This window comes from Perna viridis, chromosome 5, assembly GCF_037379345.1.
Source record: "Perna viridis isolate PV_CMFRI_1.1 ecotype Kerala chromosome 5, ASM3737934v1, whole genome shotgun sequence".
Taxonomy (NCBI): domain Eukaryota; kingdom Metazoa; phylum Mollusca; class Bivalvia; order Mytilida; family Mytilidae; genus Perna; species Perna viridis.
Window position 1 is genome coordinate 1,755,656 of NC_142449.1, and position 22,908 is coordinate 1,778,563.

Consider the following 22,908-nt stretch of genomic DNA (forward strand, 5'->3'; position numbering starts at 1 on the left):
AATATCTATTATATAGATAGCAGTGTTTTATTTAATGTTCCCAGTATAATAAATTTCAATAATTCACACTGTGAAGTAAACTCAGTAATTTCACTCTGGCCCTTTCTCCTGCCAAAACATCACAACTTTGATATAAATCTGCCAATCACAGAATTCAAAGTTCATATTGAAAATATCGATTAATTATGAAAAAATCTATATAAAAAATAGGATAATCAATTGGTTATCGTGAAGAACCAAAAAATTATCACTCATGCCAAGAACACTTGAGAATTTAACTCTTGCACGGAACAAGTTACGCACACTCGTTAAATCTAGGAGTTCTTCGGCACTCATTATAATATTTTGGTTATTCACTCTTTCCAATTAATTATCCTATTAATATTTAATGGTATAACTAAATGTTAACACCATGGAAATTTGTAATTCATGACTTAGGTACAAATAATCTATGACCTTAGGAAAATTCAATCTGTTATTACATGGGCATTCAACAAACAGCTTAAACCACAGCATATTAAAAAAATATTGTATTTTTTTTTTTTTTTGATTGTAAAAAATGCAACTGGCATTAAATTGCCATAATTATAACTATCGTTAAATTTTTATCAGAAGATCTTTTTTTTCAAAATTGCAAACATAAAAATAAATTGTAACTTCGAGGTTTTTATTTACAAGCCTGTTGCTAAATGAATTTATTTTAAGTTAAAAACTCTTAGCTTGTTCACAGGTCTTGCAATTATTAAATGTTTTGATGGTTGGATTTATTTTAAAGTAGGGAAGGTTTCTATGGTTTTCAGTAATGTGCAGGTGCAGGTTTTTTGTATCTAAGGTATGACCTTTTTTAGTCCTCTACCAGCGACTTTAGATTTGCACTCAAACCACCTGTCAGCCTGGCAAATCAGTTTCCCTTGCTTTTTTGTCATGGTTGCAGATATTCATGTGATATTTGGTAAAATGCTTTGCCATGAAAAGTTGACATTTTTTTTCTAATTGGTTAATTTTTTGCTGAGTTATGGTCCTTGGACTTTCATTCTTGAAGACAATTATTTTTTATAATGTGAATTATAAACCATGGCAATTCAAGATCAAGCTTTTTTCTCCAGTTTTTGAACTATTTGCTGCGTAATGATACTTTGTGGAATTTGTACATAAATGCAAAAACTCTGTTTCACCAACATTTTTCATCATGTTTGATATTTAATGAATTGATTTACTAAGTCAATTATTCTTTTCCTGAGTTATGGCAGTATGTCATTGTCTAGCACTTTTCTTAGTAACAAGTTATGCATGATCTTTGCATTCTATTCTTATAGACAGATTTTTCTTCAGGTAGGAGAATACTTCTTGAAAAAAAATACTTTGTGGAACCTTGAACAGTTAAAAGAGTTATGAATAGAGCATTTAAACTTGTACAGCTTTTAATATGGATGGTTATTTGGTGTTTGAGGTATCATTAATTTAATGAAATTGTGACATCATCTTTGTTCTAAATATTAAGACAAAACACACGATTTAAATTTATTTGATTGCACTACCAGTACCCAATTTTTATAATAACAGGTACTCACATGAAGTGTATAAATAACAGGTACTCACAAACAGTGTACAAATAACAGGTACTCACAAATAGTTGATAAAAACATATACCCATTTGGTTTTTGACTAATTATAAAAAAGATATGGTATGATTGCTAATGAGACAATCATCCACTAAAAGCCAAGCAACAAACAATTAAACTTCTACATGTTAACTAACATGTTTCTAAAACCATTAATAACACATATCATACAAAAACTGTCAATTTTGATTAAATATGAAGAAATGTCAAAATGTGTTGTCAGCAAAACTGCTGCTGGATACAAATAAAATGATTGGATTGAAATGCCTTTTCTCCCTAATTATCACCTATTTTATAAATTACTAAGAGTTCTATAGCTGTCATAATTATTGAAGAATGTCTATCATTTAACTCTAGTCACAATGAAACTTGGCTCCTTTTCCATATTTTTTTTTAAAATAAAATGCAATGATCTCTGTAAAAGTGAATTAATTACGCTTAAAAGAGAAATAACTAATTGCACTATGCATACGAAAAATATAGGGTAAACAAACTATTTAAAAGCACACTCAGTTATTATAAGGAACAACTATGGATTAAAAATAACTATAATTCACTGGACATGTTTATAAACATAAACACTTAATCCCACATACAAAACACTAAAACCCTCATAGAAAACAAGCTATCATAATGTTTCCAATTATGTCCACACAATGTGCAAACAAAAAAGGTTAAATAAAAAGTTCCAAAGAAAATAAACCAAAATAACAACAACATTCCATACATAGAAAGAAAATAAACAGACAAATGTTGTTAATATAAACTACTCATTACTGGTAAATACGAATAACAAGGTAGTTTTAATAAATATAAATTTTAAGTGTTTCAGCTGGCCCAAAAATGTACATTGTATGGTAGATGATCCACATTTCCCTTTAAAATTCTAGAATATTAAATATCAATGCAAATTATTAACTCAAGAAATTGTGTAATTGAATTATAATTAATAACATGATTTAGTGCAGACCATTTCTCAACATCTCTCTGTATGATTTACTTTGAATGTGACAACATAACTATATCAAAACTTTAAAAAGGAAGAACTTTCAAAAAAGGTTTTAAATGCTTTTGAAATTTCCATGAATTTGGTATTGCTACATGCCAGTTGCATTTGTTAATAAAGTGTTCTACATGTGGTTTGAGTTAAATTGGGTTAAGGGACTATTCTCTATCAGGTTATTTTGGAACATAAACAGCACAACTATTGTGTTCCCATGCTTGTATCTTTGGATTACAGTTCTCCGACCATGACATTGTCTTCAGATCAAGAACCATAACAGTGTCTGCCTTTCTCTGATAATCACCATCAATCCAGCCACCAATGACAAAGATTTTCTTGTCAAAACATGTGTAGGTAGCAAAGAGACGTGGATTTGGAACAGATCCAACGCTCTCCCATTCATTGGACTCGCTATCATACCTGTCAATACTGGAAACTAAAACTCTATCATCAGCTCCAGTCTCATGCCATCCACCAATAACATAGATCTGTCCTTCATATACAAACATAGCATGATCAGCACGACGGGATGGCATTGATCTAAGTTCTGACCAATAATCATATTCAGGGTAGTAAAGGAAGACGTCGGCTAGGGCATGATCATCCTGTAACCCTCCTGAGATATACAGATGGCCTCCATCACAGACACCAGCATGCTGGTATCGACTATTTGGAATGGGAGCAACAGGGTCCCAACGGTTTTCTTCTGGGTCATAGCATTCACATGGTGTTTCATCATCTACCGCAATATCGTCAAAACCAAATCTACCTCCCACAGCATATAATTTACCAGCCACTCCCCCTACAAACAGCCTACAGCGGTCACTGGGTAATGGAGCAATGCTTTTCCACTTATTGTCACTAGGACTGTATTTGAAACAGAATTTGTGCAATATTTCTTGCACGAGATCATTATAGCATCCACCAACTAAATAGATATCATTATTGAGAACAGCAAGCCCAAAATCACACTGCTCTGCATATGGAATCTTTGTAAGGATTTCCCACGAGTTGGATTCTGTATTAAAGTACCTGAGGTCATTAGTCATACCAAGGTCGTGTCGGAAACCTCCAACACATACTATTACTTCTTTGAAGCCTCTTTTATTCAGAAGTCCTGAGTTTCTGTAAGAACGTTCCACTAATGATGATTTAAACCAATGACTGACGTCTGGTTGTCTTTCTAATAACTGATAAAGTAACTTCTTGTTCCTTATTGTATCAACATCAAACATTGACAGTTCACCTAATCTCAATCGAAGTAAAAGTCTACATGCAAAAGGCTTCCTATCCTCAAGTTTATAATAAATCCAGTCTAATAATGCTGATAAGATGTCTAATTCTGAGCAATTAACAGGATAATCACTGTCTAAAATGTGACATAATGTTTGGAAAGTAAGTTTAGGTAACTTGTCCATTAAAACATGATTAAGATTTGAACACATGAATCTAGTTGCTATGTTTTTCAGGTCATTGATAGACAACAGTTCGGCAAGGTTGAACATTTCAAAACAATTATCAAAACAAATGTGAGATTCTATAAACTTTGTACAGGCTGCAATTACTGGTGTTAACTGGATATAATTAGCTGCCAGTAAGATATCCTCCACATTATCTGAAATATAACAAAAAAACAATAAGTCAACAGATTGTAATTCATTACAAATATATAAAAACTTTTCAATCTTGATTCTAAGGAAAAAAAAAAACAAAATAAAAACACAGGTACCTTTTTTACATTGAATAATGTTTTGCACATTCCACCATCCCACAAGACTGTATGAACTAACCAGACCCAAACAACAGTTAGTTTTTACAGGTTTTACTATTTCAAAATGCCTGCCTTTCCTGTGGACATTATACAGTTGTGTGTGGTTATCTTTTTTGAACAATCAATTTTTCCATTTTCTTCTTTAGAATTGAAGTTGTGAGGATGTTGTATTATCCTTTTTTGTTACAAACTGAATGGCCAAACTAACTTAGATCCAGTTCCAAACCAACCTTCATCCAGTTCAATACTAACCTAAATCCAGTTCCATGTAAACTGAATCATAAGGCCAAACTTATATACTAACCTAGATCCAGTTCCATACTAACCTAGATTCAGTTCCTAACTAACCTAGATCCAGTTCCTTCATATGTACTAACCTAGATCCAGTTACAAACCAACCTAGATCCAGTTCCATACTAACCTAGATCCAGTTCCATGGAAGAAGAGTAGGCAAAGTCTATAATATTCCTAATTCCTTTGGCAGTTATACCATTCATGTTGATAACATCTTGATTTGTTTCCTTCAATCCATCTGTGAACATGGCCCTGGAATATCATTAACTAGTCATCATCTGATTTGACATAAGAACAAAGGAAGACTGCCATAGAATGTAATAATCATATAATTTCAGTCATGTTATGTTTTATACTCCTCACCTGTTCTGCTTTAACTTTATTACAATATGCTAATTAGATTTTAATGTCGATCCGTTACACAACGTGACGTTAAAGATATTACAGAATATGGTGTTACACAAGTGTCCATGAACAGGGATATACTGTACCTGAAATAATCACAGCATGATGCTAAGACAATCCTATGAGCTCTGAACTTCTGTCCCTCTGCCACTAGAGTAACATCAAATAACTGTCTCTTCTTTCTCAAGGACTGAAGACCTTTCAACACCTGATTGCCATGCTCTGTAGCCACATATGTTACTGTTGATTTGTTATCTCCCCTTGAGGAGGATTGTATCACCATTGTTACCAGTCTAACCTGAGAGCCTATGAAATAGAAAAAAAATAACACAACTACCAGAAGAATATCTTCTAATGGTAAAAGATATAGGCACATATATACCATTGTTTTAAAAGTTACTTTGTGTTATTTTTACTTCCAAAATATTAAGTTGCTACTATGTGCATATAAAACCACAGTGCTTCAAATTTAAATGGTAAAAGTATTAAAATTGAAGAACAATATGGTACTTTATATATATTATCCTCTATTGCATATAAATAGTATTATATTTATCTTCCATTTGTGTTAAAATACAGTATTGAAAAAATAAGACCAGTGTTCTAGGATTTTTCAGAAATTGAGGTTTCCTCGGGAAAAATCCATATAAAATCAACTTTCCCACAGTCAATGACTGCTTTCCTAACAAATCCTTACAGCATATGAAGTTTTCAACTTGCCATGGGAAAGTGTAACTAAGTACCTAACTTTCCCTGACCCAAATTTCACTTGCTCCAGGTAACGGGAAATAGGAATCCTAAAACACTGAAGACAATTGGTCATTTGGATGTGAAAAATTAGAGTGACCCAAAAGTATTTTTTGCTTTATAGACTATCCTGAACCTAATGAAAATTTAACCTAATGAAAACTTTATTGTTTATCTCTCGGACCCAGTATTTTTCATGCAGGAAAATTATACTTTGGCTTATGAACTGCATGAAAGAATCTAAATTTGTGTTATTGGTGATAAAGAAAGTTTTTGCACTTTACATATTCAGACCTTGACAGCGTCAAAAATAATTATCTCACAAGAAATATTCACCTAGCAATATATAAAAGTATATTTTTATCTTGGCAAGATTGGTATTGAAAAAAAAAAACTGTTGTTGAGTTGTTTTTAATTTCTGTCCTCCTATCCATGGCTCTTGTCCACAATATTTTATCACTAAAAATATTAAAACTATAGCCTTAACAAGCTTGTCTCACAAATACAAATAAGGTCATTTTTGCCATTTATCAAGTTTTATTTATAATTTACCAACACAATGATTTCAGCAGAAATAAAAAGAATAAAGAATATAATACAGGGGTAAAGATCAGACATCAGACACACACAACTAAGAACAAATATGAACATAACATAACATAACCAAAATGACACATACAAAACCAAATGAACAACCTAGAATACACCAAAAATTAGGAGCATGGACCAGGTGCACTGGTAAGGTAAGCAAAGCTTTTCCAACTGATTCTTAAACATTTCAATTTCAGAAACACACATGACGATAGTAATATTACAGCTAAATCCTTTAACTTTTTGAATCATTTCAGACACCTTTAATTCAAAATTCGACTTTAGTTGCATAATCAAATACCAAATAAAATAATTAATTATAACTGTATATGCAACATCTCCAAATATATATCTTACCCTCAAGTAAACAAAACAGATATCCACAAATATTTCAAATTACATATGTCTGTGTCTGAAGTTAATATGAGACCAAATGATGGGTCATTTAATGATTTATTTTTGGAATTGAAATTGATACAGAATATACTGTGAATTTTATTTGTCTTGAAGCTATTTATGGTAGATACAATTACAGATAGAAATAGGTCATAAATCTCAGGTGTCTACAGGTGATTTCAGGTAACTAGATGTACCTATAATTCTTCATGGATCGTTGATTTTACAACCTAAGGGGAGATAATTGATTGATGATGTTTATTAAATCTTTCAACATATTATCATAAATATGTAAACTTCAAGCATAACATTACAACAATCAATAAAATTACAGGTAGATAAACAAAACTGAGTCAATGGACTTAAATGAATGAGACATTCAATTTCAAGGTGACAAATTTTGACAAAAAAGTTTAATAGTTGAATAAAAAGTACAGATGGGCTGTGTAGATTACTAAATTTTATCTCTAATTGGGATGCCTTATTTGTAAAATGCCCTGTTCATCCAACACCCCATAAGTCTGACACCATTTTTCTGCATATCAAATGATATTTTACGCTTTCAGATGATGTTTAATTCAAAAGCTAAGTGAATAGTACTGTATTTGGCATAATCTACAATGCATTAGTGCATATAATTAGAACATCTTAAAAATACCAGACACAAATAACATGTCTTGACCTATGTCACTTTCTTATATTGGTCACCACATAAGTATCTTCAATATGTATATGTTAGAGTAAATAAGCATAATAAGGAATTACAAGTAATTACTTAAATTTAATTATGATGAGTAATCACTAACTGGTTTGGTATATTCATGTATTTCAATGTTTTCTTTAATCATAACAGGTAATTCCTAAAGATTCAACATTTTTACACTCATTTACTAAACATCTACTATATTTTGATATGATTAAAAATTGAATATTTAAATGAACTAAGCAGTTTAGCTGATGAGTAATTTTCAAATTACAAGTAAAATACATTTTTCAAACGAAAAAAATATTCTGTGCGAAAATAAATGGGATTCAGGAAATCATACTCAACTACAGACAGTTTATTTACACTTTTTTCCTTTTTTGAAATTCTTAAAGCAAAAAAGGAAAAAACTATTTTGTGCCTTTATAGATTTTGAAAAGGCTTTTGATACAGTATGGAGAGATGCACTTCGGTACAAGATATTATTCAGCCATATAAATGATAAAATGTACAATGTTATTCTAAATATGTATACAAATGTGAAATCCTGTATTATATATAACAATGACAAGTCTGATTATTTCCAATGTAATATGGGTGTCAGACAAGGTGAAAATCTCCCATCTTTTCTTTTTGCACTTTATCTTAACGATTTGCAAACCTTTCTAGAAAATGCATATTTATCAGGACTAGATACTATTCCAAATTGCCTTAATGACAAACTAGATATTTTTTCTTAAACTGGAGGCTTAAAATCAATGTTGAAAAAACAAAAATTATGAATTTCTCATGCAGTAGACAGTCAAAATCTGAGTAATTACCTGTAATTACTAGTTGATTTAGAAAGTACACCTATTTACTAAACTCCCTAGTAATTACATATACTATAATTACTAAAATGTTTAGTAATTAATTGTAATAACTGATTATTTACATGTAAACACTAATGGAGTTTTAAAACTACTGCGTGTTATGATAACATACTGCAGAAACAAATTTGCTATGTCAGCATGCTAAAAAATGTAGGAAAAAATAAATCAAATTTGTAATAGGAAGTGCACATCTTCAATGTATAAATTTTGCATTTTATATATGACTTTTATTTGACAGTTTATCTCGAAAATTGTTCAGGATGTTCCCAAACATATACTTGATCATATACTGAGCTCAAAACTGAAATTTATTGCAGAAAAGTGGACATATTAGGAACTATAAAAAGTTATATTGATGTTATAGTAGTCACTCAGCCATGAATTTATCGACAACAAAAAGGTTATTTTTAAATGTATTGAAAAAAAGTTCACCGCACACACGTTTATGTAATCAATACAGTGTGTGTAACGAGAAACTGACCTCTCGTACTAGACGCGGTACAAAAGCTGGGAGGAATTTCTTTCGACCTATCAGAACTAGAGTATCGCCTAGCAGAGACTTTAAATGCAAAACAATTTCAAGTGTTAACATTTCCAACTTAGTTACAATCAACACTCAGATTGATTACACCAGCCCTAACCTTATAAATGCAATTCCAATTTTATTAAAATCACGCCTGAACGAAAGTAGACAATCCATATCACGAACACCTTTCCTGAAAAATATCGCTACAACATCTTCAAATGGTGATAAATATTCAAACTTAAAACTTATTTCGTTGAATTTCTAGATCAGTAAAGAACAAGACCACATCAATATGTGACTATATTTTATCTACTTGTGCAGACTTGTTAGCGATAACCGAAACATGACTTGGAACTATGGTAGACAAAGGAGTTAACGCAGAACTGACTCCTGACGGGTATGCGATCGACCATATCACACGAACCAGACAAAGAGGCGGTGGAGTTGCTTTGATTTACAACACAAACCTGGATGTCAAATTAATCAAACCAGTCAAAACTTTTACACATTTCGAAGTTTTACAATGTTGGAACTATCAATAAACATTTTCGCTTATACATTATTTACCGCCCACCACCATCACGAACAGACAATTTTAAAATTGCTAATTTCTTCGATGAGTGGCATGATTTCCTAGATCAACTTGTTGTAATTCCAGGGGAAATTGTCTTAACTGGTGATTTGAATTTTCATCTTGACAATCCAAATGACTTCACTGCCCGTCGATTTCTCGTATCTTTGGAAGACCGCGGATTAGTACAACACATTCAAGGTGCGACTCGTATCAAGGGACACACTCTCGATGTAGTGATCACAAGAGAGATTTTGTCAATCCTCTCTGATACACCTTCAATATGTAATCCATATCTCTGCGATAAACACGACAACTTTTCTGGCGACCATTACGCCCTCCACTCTAAACTCTGTATATCAAAACCATCGAATCAGAAGAAAAAAGTTTCCTTTCACAAATACGGCGAGATTTCAATGGACGCTCTTATTCTCGACATACAAACTTGTGTTCAGGATATCGATAAACCTGTTGAGCAACTTGCGAAAGCATACAACACTGACATGAAAGTGATCGTTGATAAACATGCACCGTTAGTCTCGAAAGAGATCATAATTCGACCAAATACGGAATGGTATAACGATCATCTTCGTACAGCTAAGACAGATCAACGGAAAGCCGAGCATAGAATGAGGAAGACTAGACTAACAGTAGATCGTGAAATATTTAAAGATAAATGTAGGCAAACAAACAGACTTCTCATACAAAGCAAGAAAGACTATTACTCTAATAAGATATTTGAAATTGGCAACGATCAGAAAAAAACTTTACAGACTTACTAATAATCTAATGGGGAATATCCATCAAACAGTCCTCCCTTGACATCAGAGTGAAAAGGATCTTGGGAACAAATTCGGAGAATTCTTCCTTGGGAAATTACAAATAATTCGTAACGAACTCAGTGCTAAGTCAATCACTGCAGACACTACACTGGATATCTTAAGAGCTAATATAAAGTTCACCGGTGAGCCACTGACAACCTTTTCACTTGCATCATGTGAGGAAGTACAAAAGATCATCTCATCAGCTCCGTCTAAATCCCGTGAGCTTGATCCAATATCAACAAATATTATCAAAGATTATTTAGAAACATTGCTGCCTACAATTACAGGCATTGTGAACAAATCCTTATCCGAAGCAATAGTACCACCAGCACAGGACAATTTAGATAAGAAGATAATGAAGAACTATCGTCCAGTTTCAAACTTACCTTTCATTTCGAAAGTAGTCAAAAACATTGTTGCATCGAGAATTGAGTGTCACTTAAAATCGAATTCCTTATATGATGATGTTCAATCAGCGTATCGAGAATTCCACTCTACTGAGACCGCCCTTCTACGCATCCATCATGATATCACATCTGCTCTTGACAAAAACTGTTGTACCATACTTTTAGATTTATCAGCGGCATTTGATGTCATTGACCATAATGTTCTCATGAATTGTCTCGAATTTTCTTTTGGAATATCTGGAACAGCTTTATCGTGGTTACAATCCTACTTGACGAACAGGACTCAATGTATTTCGATTCGATCTACTCTTTCCAACGATAAGTGTCTTCGATATGGTGTACCCCAGGGTTCCGTTTCAGGACCCAAACTTTACTGCATGTTCTCAAAACCAGTCGGTGAAATCTGCAGACGCCATGATAGGTTGCATCATTGTTACCATGACGACACACAAGTGTACTTGGTGATTAAGCCTCTTGATGACTGGTCCAATATATCAACTAGGTTAGAAAACTGCCTTTCCGACATTAGTGCTTGGGTAGTTTCTAACCTCCTTAAACTCAACCAAGACAAGACTGAACTGATCGTCTTCGCACCGAAAAACAGGCTTAATAAGTTATCAAATCTTGAGCTCTCGTTCGATGGAAATATTATTAGCGATGTACCAAGTGTGAAAAACTTAGGCATATTTTTCGATCGCTCATTAAGCATGGAACTACAAGCTAGTGCCGTCAGTAAAGCTTGCTATTATCAAATTCGCAACATAGGACGTATAAGACCTTACATTTCCGAAGATGCCTGTAAAACTTTGATTTGTTCTTTAGTAACATCAAGGCTGGACTACGGCAATGCCTTACTACATGGAGTTAATACTAGTGTCATCACAAAATTACAGCGAGTTCAAAATTCAGCGGCAAGACTCATTTCAAAGAAAAGGAAATACGAACACATTACACCTGTATTGATGTCTTTACATTGGCTTCCGATTCAATACCGCTGTCAGTATAAAATACTTTTATATGTGTTTAAAGCTCTCCAAGGTAACGCCCCGGTATACTTAGAAGAACTGATTTCAATCTATAGGCCTGCGAGAACTTTAAGATCACAATGCAGCAATCTTCTTCAGGAACCGAACGATACAAGAACAAAAACGTACAGTGATAGACGCTTTGACAAATCAGCAGCAATGCTTTGGAACAATCTACCTCCAACCATAAGAAATTGTACCTCTTTAGACATTTTTAAGAAAGACCTGAAAACATACCTTTTTAGACTGGTTTTCTCTTAGTTTTGGACAGCTGTGTTTTAGTATAGATCAACCGTATGTGATGGATATGTTTTTTTTTTAAATTGAACTGACTTTATTTCTTTCTATTTTTAGGTTTGTAGATATGTATATATATTTTTATTTTTTTCTATTTATTTTTTTTTTCTCTTTTCTGTGATATCGAAATAACTTTCTTTTTGATAAATCCAAAAATTATTTCTATTTTTATTTTTGCTTGCAATCCTGTAATATTTTTATTATATTTTCGACCATTTTATTATTGCTCTTAATTTTTGGTTTATTTTAAATGTTAACTTTGTTTTTAAATAACAGGTCAGTTTTTACATCATTAACTTTTCAAAATTTTTCAATTATCAGATTAATATTTTATTTCATCATCATCTTATTTTAATGCAAGTGATAGATTAGATTTGTTTGTTTCTTCCTTTAATTTGATTTTCATTTTTATATGTGATTTGCTATATATTTTGTATGCATGTGTTGTATTTTTGTAAAGCGCTTAGAGTAATTATTATCATATAATGTGCTCTATAAATGTTGTAATAATAATAATAATAATAATATAAATACTGTAGTAAGTTTAGAAAAATATTGGTTAATACTTTATTAAGTTACAGTTAAGAATACACAAATGATTACTATCCACAACATAAAGTTAAAAAAATGGCTTAGTTCAACATGCTGGTATCAATTTTTACCATAATAGATACACACCTTCAATGAGTAATGTTCAATTTATGTGAACATAGTGCAAAGTTTGAATAATATGGGTTCAATACTTTCTGAATTTAAGATTACACAAATTACCCCCTTGAACACGAAGATTGCCAGACTAACAGAATTTCAAAAAATGACGCATTACGTGAGCTGTCATGATCTTAATTGTACTTGACTTAACACATTCTTCTTAACACCATCTAATTTTCGCTAGTACACATACATGCACTACAACAAAAATTATCATCAAAAGTCATAATACTTAATTCAGAATTTGCCACATTATGTGAGCTGTCATAATCTTAGTTGCACTTGACTAAACATACAAAATGTATTCTTCATTTCAATATACAAATATACATGAAACATGATGACATAATTATCATACTCATATTTATTTTACAATGAACAAGAAATGTAATACCTTCAACCAAGGAGTTAAATATTGTGGCAGGACGGCCTACCTGCGTTGTAGTAGGTAGTGAGATTTAAATAGCCAATTAATTGACTTGGCTAAAGGATTAATTCTTTAGCCGAATTGGTTTGTCGCTGGCTTGTCACCGAGCGGTCTAGGGTTTGATCCTCGGTGGCAGAATATAATTTTGTGAGTCAAATCATGTTCTCCCGTTACATTTGGCATCCAACTAAAAAACCCACAGGGTTTGGTGAGCTATTGAGCTAGAGTCGTATGTGGTACGAAGACCCTCAAGGTGGGGGAAATGTGGCAGGACGGCCCACCAGCATTGTAGTAGGTAGAGAGATTTAAATAGGCAGTTAATTGACTTGGCTAATGGATTAATTCTTTAGCCGAATCAGTTTGTCACTTGCTTGTCACCAAGCAGTCTAGGGTTCGATCCTCGGTGGCAGAGTATAATTTTGTGAGTCAAATCATGCTCTCCCGCTACAACTGATATATGCTATACTAGCTGCGAAACGTAGCTCTAACTATTTTTTTGTATTTTCTTAACGTTAGATCACAAAATCACAAAAGAGCTACACTTTCGCAGCTAATGCTATACATATAACATAAATCCTTGCTTCAACTTAACATCCAAATACATGTTATCTTACCAATCCTATGTGGGCCAAACAAAAACTTATATCTTGATTTTGTAATGATTTGTCAACAACTCCAGTTTTATGTTCACCAAGATGTCACAGCAGGTGAATATCTTAAACGGCTAAGTAAATGACTACAGTATAATGAATTGAATACTCAATAGTGTGCAGTAAACATCGTTAGATTCAAATAGAAGAATGTCACGCATGGAAATGAATATAAAAACTTTGTAATGACCTTCATGGAGATAGCAAACACAAGGGGGACATCTGTTGAATTTTAAACAGGGATTAATCGATTTTTTGCTGTTGTTACAAGTCTTTGTTTTGATTTCTTGCAATATAACTTCCGGTGACTTATAACTGAGAACCAACATCGGACATGCTCCGGAAAATTATCAGGAGTGGGCCTTAAATAAAAAGATAAGTTTTATTTATTTATTATTTTATTTAGCGGCATCCAATACATACAACAACAACAAAGCAACAGCAAATAAATAATGGACAATACAAGAAAAACAAGAGCTGACTATCAAAGCAAAATAAAAGCAGATGAATGAATAGTACTAGAACTAAAATCAACTGAAACTAAGAAGATAAAAAGCAATGCAAAAGCGTTAAAGCAAAATAAAAATATAGCCGAAATGACCTAGAATAAGTCATCACATGACGTACATTTACAGTTCTTTCCATCCCAATATTTTAGATCGTTTTTACATTGATTATAATTTGATATTTGTTCTAAACTCATCAGGTACAATATGTAGGTCATTCCATATAACAGCTGCAGCATATTTAAAAGAGTTCTTACCATATTTAGTAGTTCATACTCTTCAATGGTATATTTTAATATCTAAAATTATAATTAGAGAGTTTTTTTTTTAAACAAGACCGATCACGTAAACACGGTGGTAACAATTTATTGTACACATTATGGCACTTTAGCTCGATTTAATTGTCCATCATATGTACCCTCTTAGTCTACGTGTAGGGATGTTAGAACTATCAAATTTGCAAAGCAAATTTTTCGTCGTTCCCTCCGCGGGACTCGAACTCGTTCAGCTGTGACATCTATGGCAATACCGCTTGCACAAAGTCCATCGCCCTAGACCGCTCGGCCAGGTAGGCTTTATTAAAATATTTCAGACTCTGCTATGCTTACGTTATCTTCCCTGTAACAATTTGATCCGATGGAGCAGTGTAGCGAATAGAGTCTTCACATTCTGAGACGTTTGTATAATACTGATTTGTTGTGACATGTGTCGTTAATTTGAACCTCTATCCTATATAACAACACCTTGATAAGCTGTCCCGTACTACCATACATCATGTACTAAGTTACAGCCCTAGATTAATTCTACGAGGAGGAATGACATAGCCAGCGAAAGCTATATTTTAATATAGCCTTGCTGGCCGAGTGGTCAAAGGTGCAGGCGGTGTTGCCATAGAAGTCACAGCAGTTCGAGTCCCATGAAGGAAACGACCAAAAATTTGAACATCGTTGGGAATTTTTCAGAACCCACTATACCGCAAGGGTCTTTCTTGTATTTTTTTCAATTTAGAAGTATAACTTTTAGTGCAAAAATGCCATGCCAAAGGACAAAAAAATAAAGTATGAAATATGGTAAGTTGATTTAATTTGGAGAGGTAGCAGCCAATGCGCTTAGGCACAATGAGTTGCTGCGATGCCTTGCGACATATTTTTATATGCTGATTAAAATTCAGTTGATAGTCTATAAAGATCCCCAGTAATTTGCCAACATCATTACAGGTTATTTCAACTGTCTAAATATCAAAAACAGGCTTCATACCATGTGCTTTATTAATAACCTACAGAAATAGCCTGATTTTTTCCGAGTTGGCCTTCATACAATTTATTTTGAACCATACTACCAATACGGTACTTTTCTATAAAAGAACAGACATTAAATTAACAACGTCATAATCAACATAATTATGTAAAGTACCCTGCTCAATGGAACTAAATGTATCATTTATAAATATGTTAAAAAGCATGGGACCGGGTGTAGAATCTTTAGGGACACCTTTAGTGGTGTCACCCCAGTCATTGACTACTCCCTACATTTTGATTTGCTCCTTACGACCTGTTAAATAATTTTCGAATAATCTCACAGATTTAGATGAAAAACCGTAAGCAACGAGCTTACTTAAAAGAATATCATGTGACAGACAATCAAAGGCCTTCGAAAGGTTAATTAATATAGCTGCCATATACTGGTTTTTATCAAGTGCCGATTTCCAGTCTTGAATAAACTTCAGCAAAGTGGTCTGAAACCCATCCCCTTTTCTAAAAGCACTTAAAAAAGAATGAATTTTTTTTTCAAATAATTTATCAATTGATCAGACAAAACCATTCCATATAATTTAGATATCGTTGGTAAATACTGACAGGACGATATTTTTTCTAGTCCAGTGAATCCCCTTTTTATATAAAGATACAATATGTGATTCTTTAAGCCTGTTTGGAAAGTTACTATTACAAATAGTATTATTTATTGATGATTTATTCCATTTCGTCCATGGGTGGACATAGGGCGACTACAGTTTCTCTGCATTCGCTTCGGTTTTGGGCGATGGTGTTACAATTCTTCCACGTTAGTCCTACTCTCTTCAGTTCAGAGTTCAAACCCCTCCTCCAGGTGTTCTTTGGTCTTCCTCTTTTTCTTTGCCCTTGGGGATTCCAATCTAAAGCTTGCTTTGTAGTGTTTTTATTGTTCTTCCTTAAAGTATGACCAATCCATTTCCATTTTCGGGTTCGAATGGTGTTTTCTATTGGTTGTTGTTTTGTTCTTTGCCAGAGTTTCTTGTTTGTTATTTTTTCTGGCCATCTGATATTCAGTATATTTCTTAGGCACTTGTTAACAAAGACTTGTATAGATTTCATGGTGTTTTCTGTTTCTCTCCAGGTCTCGCAACCATATAACAGGACAGACTTAACATTGCTGTTGAAAATTTTGATCTTAGTAGTTGTTCTCAGTGTTCTACTTTTCCATACTGGCTTTAGAATGGAAAAAGCCTGTAATGCTTTCATCTTTCTGGCTTGTACATCTTCGTCATTGCCTCCAGTTGTACTCATGACATTTCCAAGGTACGTAAATTTATCTACATTCTCTATCTGTTGGTTATTTACCAATATTGGATCCATCTGGTTTTGTTGGATTCTCATGGCTTTGGTTTTGGCTGTGTTGATATACAATCCTGTTCTTTTAGCTGTTTCTTCGAGATGGTTGACCTGGTGTTGGGAATCTTGAAGACGATGCGATAGTGTGCATATGTCGTCTGCAAATTCGAGGTCTTCTAGACGAGATGTTAGTGTCCATTGTATACCATGAGGGTCGTTGTAAGCTGTTGTTGCTATCCAGTCGATGACTATGAGAAAGAGAAGGGGAGAGAGAATGCATCCTTGCCTTACGCCAGTTGTTACAGGGAAAGGATCCGTCAACGTACCAGCATGTATGACCTGACAAGAGAATTCTTCATACAATAACTTAATCATGGAAATAATCTTTGGAGGAATCCCATAGTGTCCTAGAATGTTCCACAAGACCTGATGATCTATGCTGTCAAATGCTTTCTGGAAGTCAATAAAGTTTAGATATAGGGATGACTGCCATTCGATCGTTTGCTCAATAATTATTCTGAGTGTTGCAATCTGGTCGACACATGATCGTTCTTGTCTAAATCCAGCTTGTTCATCTCTCAGCTTGCTATCAATCTCTTCTTTCGTTCTTTGTAAGATTATACTGCATAGGATTTTACTAGGAATGGACAAAAGAGTTATTCCTCTCCAGTTGTTGCAATTGGATTTGTCCCCCTTTTTAGGTAGTTTTACCAAGAGTCCCTTTTGCCAGTCTTTTGGAATTTTTTCTTTTTCCCATATCTGGTTTAATAGCCCAAGAAGATATTGAATGGTAGTGTCATTCATGGACTTGAGGGCTTCTGGTGGTATGCCATCGATTCCCGCTGCTTTCCCATTCTTAAGATGTTTTAGGGCTTTTCTTACTTCATTTTCGGTAATTTTGTCAGTCTCTATGTTAAGTGTTGGACCTTCTTCAAGTATTGGTGGATTTGTTGGTGGTGGTCTGTTCAATACCTCACTAAAGTGTTCTTTCCATCTGTCAAGCTGATCTTCTAGCTTTGTGAGGGTATTGTTGTTTTTATCTTTGACTGGTAAATTTTCATTTTGAGAGATCTTTCCACTGAGTTGTCTTGTGATGTTATACAATGTTTTGATGTCTCCTTTTAAGCAGGCTTTTTCAGCTTCTACTGCTAACTTTTCAGCATGGTTTCTTTTATCTCTTTTACAGCTTTTCTTCACTTCTCTGTCTTTTGCGCTGTAAAGGTCTTGCAGGTTTTTCTTTTGCTGTCTGGTTTTGGCACTCATCAACTTTTCTTTTATTTCCCTTCTTTCAGATATTGTATCCCATGTTTGATCTGACATCCATTTCTTTCTTTTCACTTGAATGAAACCAACTGTTTCTTCGCATGCTTCCAGAATGGCTGTCTTTGTTGAGTTCCAGATGTCATCAATATCATTGTTCATTTCTTCGTTGTAAAGATCTAGTAAAGTACTAAATCTGTTCCTGAGTGTAATTTGGAAGTTTTCTTTCACTTTCTGATCTTTAAACTTCTCAACATTAAACTTCCTTTTTGTAGTCTCTCTTTTCTTTGTTGTTAAAAGCTTGAGTTTAATTTTTCCAATTACAAGGTGGTGATCTGATGCTGCGTCTGCTCCACGTTTTGTTCGTACATCTTGTAATGAAGATCTCCATCGACGGCTTATTGTTATGTGGTCTATTTGGTTTTCAGTGTCTCCAGATGGTGAAATCCAGGTGGTTTTATGACAAGATTTATGTGGAAACCAAGTACCGCCAATTACTAGACTGTTTATAGCGCAAAAGTCAGCAAACATCTCTCCGTTCTCATTCATTTGCCCTATTCCATGTGGTCCTATCTCCCTTTCTCTACCTCCTCTGTCATCACCTACTTTGGCATTCAGATCTCCTAAGATGATAAGGATGTCTCTTTTAGGAACGGCATCAACAACTGATTGTAATAAGTTGAAGAAGTCATTTTTATCATCTTCGTCTGCGGTGTTTGTTGGTGCATACACCTGTATAAATGTTGTTTTCTGGAATCGAGTGTCAAATCTAGCTGATATCACTCTTGCAGATATTGGATTCCACTCCAAAAGCGATTTCTTGGTTTTCTTTGTAAGCATGAATCCCACGCCTTTGTCATGTATGTCGTCTTCATTTGGATTTCCTGAGAATATGGCCGTATGACCTGAAGATAGTGTTGTCATTCCAGCTGTATTCCATCTTACTTCGCTGAGTCCTAGAATTTCGATATTGTATCTATCCATTTCGTTCGCAATTTGCAAGCTTTTGACACTTTGATACATTGTTCTAACATTCCAAGTGCCTATGGTTGTTTGTTGTTTTGGTGAGAACAACTTCATCAGCTTTCGCGTCATTTGCTGTCCTCGATGTTTGGTTTGGTCCTCTTTCTCTAGTCGTTGACGAGTCCGAGGAATGACTTTTACTGTAATCGTTTCTGTAACCATTTGTATCCACTAGTGGGGGGTTGGCCCTCTAGCTTCAGCTTTATTTTAATGTGGTGGTCAGCAAGTCCCTCACATGCTTTTGTATCAGAGTCAGCTCTCCTAGATAGGTTCCCTACCATGGGTGACGACTCCTTTCTAGCCGGGTTTTACATCAGAGTTTCCTCTCCTAGACAGGTTCCCTTTCAAAGGTTTGATCCCAGTCTGACCATCGTTTTTTGTCTGGGTTGTCTCCCGTAGCCTTTGACTCAACAGTCCATCACAAGGCAGCGATCTATTTAATCCATAGGTGGGGCAAGGTTGGTGAGAGCCAGGGCGTGTTCCACGCGCCGGTGGGCCTGCACTCTACACCTCTAGGGTCCTTGTTACTCCGAGATCCCCTTCATGTTAGCCTTGAGTACTAGACCCAAGTTACCGTGTGTTACCTCGGGGAGGCAAATTGAAGGAGTCTTGGTAGTGTAGAGGCTATGTACTGGCAGAGGAAGGCTTCTGCTTACGCTGCTCCCCTTTTCGTCTACACGTAGACTAGCCAGCGTCAGTAGCGATCTAGAGACGTTCGATCACTACTGCACTAGACGCATATCACTACCCTGTGGTTATTAAGCCACCTTTTTGTTAAGAACAAGTTGGTACATGTAAAACATCACAACACAAACTCTGACGAGCTGTTAAATGGACGTACATAACAGAAACAATAATACACATACCGTAAGACACACAAGACATACACATTAAATACATATAAAATAACAAAGCAAGCAACAACTCAAGAGATAGATCATACATGGCTATGTCACACTATTTCTGCCTCTCAATTACGTGCATTCAAACTCTAAAATTGATTTGTATTTTCATGAATTTTCATTATGCATGGATGGTTTTTACCGATGGGATCATTGTTTCCGATGTCTTTTGCTACATTTATGAAAAATAAATGAACTAATGCTAAAAATAAAACAGCTAGCAATAATCATAAACAAATTATTTTATTGATGATCAGATAGCACTGTAGCAAGCAATATATAACAAGAACATAAAATTAACCAGTTTAACAAAAGTATAAGGTTATGTGCATGCGGCGCATTTGCACCAGCTGCCATTCCATGCATTAATGAGACTTTTAGACTGATTGAAAGAATCTGGGTTCTAAAATGGTTTGGCAGCTCGTTCCTTAGCTTGGCTGCAGTATACCTGAATGATTTTATGCCATATGTGGTTGTTCTTACTGATAGAACTGCAACTAAATTTTGGTACCTAAAAGAATATTTGGTGTTTTTAATATCTATTAAGTATATGCAAGTATGATGGACTTCTTTTGTGTATGATATTAAATACTTCAATTACCATAGATCTTATACGTCTGATTTCTAATGTTGGCATTTTAAATGTTCATAGTTATATTGATGATCATCATAAGTAAATCTGAGTGCCCGCTCTTGGATTGTTTAAAATTTTGTTTGTGTTGTTTTTGCTACAGAAGTGTCAACTAAGTGGAAAAACAGTTCAAGTTTGATAGTATGTAAGAATGGTATTTATGGTAAGTTTGCCCAATCTGTTTAGGTATTTTCCAATTCTTTTGAGTATATTTAGTTGTTTATATGCCTTTTTGCAAATATTTGAGATGTGACTTGAATTTCAGTTTAAAAACCAGGTAGTTTTACTTCATTTTCAAAATTGATGGCATTTCCAGCCAATTTAAAACATATATTTTTATCCCTTGTTTTTTTCCAACCGCCAAAACCTAAAACCTTTCTTTGATTTCTGGAAAACAAATCTAAAAGTGCTAAGCTGTCAGATTCTAGATTTTGTATAACCATATCTATGTTGTGATGTGCATAGGATAGGATGTTGTCTTCTGCATAATTGTATAGAGTGCTATTTTTCGTGAAGTAGAAATTAAGATGTCGTTGATGAAGATGTTGAAAAGTACAGGAATTGAACCCTGTGAAACTCCTTTATAAATGTTTTGCCATTCACTCAGTGCTGTACCATGTTTTACTGATTGCTGCCTGCCAGAAAGGTAGTTTTTTATGAGTTTGAGTGCATTTTCAGACAATCCATAGGCTTTTAATTTCCGAAGTAAAGGTTACTCTGGTAAAGGTAATCAAGGGAACCAAGGTTATAGCGGTAATCAAAAGAATGTAATCCAGGGACGAAGACCAGACATGGAAAACAGACATACACAACAAAGAACATAAAGTAACTAAAATCATACATACAAAGTAATAAAAGTAAATGAGCAACTCGGACTCCACTAAAAACTGGGAGCGTCGACCAGGTGCACCGGTAGGGTAAGTGTCCTCTGCTTTTCTAGAAACACCCGCCGAGTTGCTCATAAAAAGTCAAGTCCGGGGTAGACAAACGAGGAAAGGAAAACTATGACCCGTTGAATAAATCAGTTTTCATGGTGCAGATGGATACACCATAACGATCCACGAGTTCATGATGACGACCATAAAACTTCTATAGTGATGACTTCAATCTTGTAGCAACATAACCCTGTTCCAGAAGCCTGTTTGTTAGAGTTCTAGCGCGATACAAAAAGTCTACGTAGTTTCGGCAAGCTCTGGCATAACGTATGAGTTGTGATATGAACACTCCGTACGCAGGAGCCGAAGGGATGTTGCCACAGATGAAAGGAAAGTTGACAATTCTGAATGAAAAGTCATCACGTTTGTCGTAAAGTTGTAACAACCAAAAGCTTTACTTAACTCCATTAAAATAGATACAATGTATTTGTTTTTATCTAGAGATTGCTTCCAGTCTTCAAGAACCTTTTAATAATGTTGTATTACATCCATATCCTGGTCGAAACGCAGATAAATATGGATGGAAATGTAAACTAAAATATTCTACGAGTTGGTTATTAATGGCTCTTTCAAAGAATTTTTATATGGTCACAGGCCTATAGTTACTTTTGTCAAGGGTGCTGTTCTTTTTTACGTAATGGTATGACTTGGGCCTGTTTTAGTTTGTCTGGACATGGAGATTTTTCTAATTCTGTGATAGGTTTTGTAATCATCGGTTTTGCTAGTTTTAATAATTTAACAGACCATCATTGCTTGTACCTTTCTTGATATTTATTCTATTTTCTTGCTAACAATTCTTCTTAAATGTTTTATATTGTAATTCAGATCGGTGTTTGTATTTTCATGAATTTTCATTTTGCATGGATGATTTTTATGGATGTGATTATTGTTTCCGATGTCTTATGAACAAAGTGTTAGATGTTTTAGTTTGATTATTTTCATTTTCATTTAAGACGTAAAATTTCTGCCTTTGCGGGTAATAAAAGGTTTTATAGTCGGCCAAAAAATCTCCTGACTTCGGTCCACCTACACATCTTTCATAAAAAAAATATGTTTTAACAGAGATCTTTTTTTTATTTTTATCACTAGATTTTTTTGTTTGCGGTATTTTTCCCAATGATGATTTCTTTTACATTTGGTAAATTTGTTATGTAGTCGTCTCTTTTTGAACACTGCTGTCTTTGTAGAGTGAAGGTATTGTCAAATTTGAGTACAATATGC

At 34.2% G+C, this 22,908-nt stretch overlaps 2 protein-coding genes across 4 annotated transcripts; both read right to left on the minus strand.

Moving 5' to 3' along the window:
• Positions 1-1,509: 1,509 nt before the first annotated feature.
• On the minus strand, positions 1,510-14,166 carry LOC148615561 (kelch-like protein 26). 3 transcript variants are annotated; one of them, XM_088581921.1, is made up of 4 exons: positions 14,033-14,166; positions 5,182-5,401; positions 4,818-4,942; positions 1,510-4,240 (listed from the first exon to the last, which is right to left on the minus strand). In XM_088581921.1, exons 2-4 carry the CDS (start codon positions 5,376-5,378, stop codon positions 2,802-2,804), a joined length of 1,761 nt encoding a protein of 586 aa, XP_088438047.1. In that variant the 5' UTR covers positions 5,379-5,401; positions 14,033-14,166; the 3' UTR covers positions 1,510-2,801. The 3 variants fall into 3 exon arrangements, with proteins under 3 accessions (XP_088438047.1, XP_088438049.1, XP_088438048.1); XM_088581923.1 differs by lacking the exon at positions 14,033-14,166 and adding an exon at positions 10,281-14,010; XM_088581922.1 differs by lacking the exon at positions 14,033-14,166 and adding an exon at positions 6,791-7,715.
• A 3,137-nt stretch (positions 14,167-17,303) lies between these two features.
• Positions 17,304-19,180, minus strand: LOC148615562 (protein CFDP2-like). Its single transcript, XM_088581671.1, has 3 exons — positions 18,290-19,180; positions 17,819-17,950; positions 17,304-17,375 (listed from the first exon to the last, which is right to left on the minus strand). Exons 1-3 carry the CDS (start codon positions 19,178-19,180, stop codon positions 17,304-17,306), a joined length of 1,095 nt encoding a protein of 364 aa, XP_088437797.1.
• Positions 19,181-22,908: the final 3,728 nt, after the last annotated feature.

Coding starts and splice junctions, on each gene's coding strand:
- LOC148615562 (XM_088581671.1), bottom strand. CDS start 19,180: ATGGATAGATACAATATCGAAATTCTAGGACTCAGCGAAGTAAGATGG. Junction 17,951..18,289: donor TGGAAGCATGCGAAGAAACA/GTTGGTTTCATT, acceptor ACCCTCACAAAG/CTAGAAGATCAGCTTGACAG. Junction 17,376..17,818: donor ACAAAATTACCGAAAATGAA/GTAAGAAAAGCC, acceptor AGCATTTGACAG/CATAGATCATCAGGTCTTGT.
- LOC148615561 (XM_088581921.1), bottom strand. CDS start 5,378: ATGGTGATACAATCCTCCTCAAGGGGAGATAACAAATCAACAGTAACA. Junction 4,943..5,181: donor TCATGCTGTGATTATTTCAG/GTACAGTATATC, acceptor ATGATATTCCAG/GGCCATGTTCACAGATGGAT. Junction 4,241..4,817: donor TTCCATGGAACTGGATCTAG/GTTAGTATGGAA, acceptor GTTATATTTCAG/ATAATGTGGAGGATATCTTA.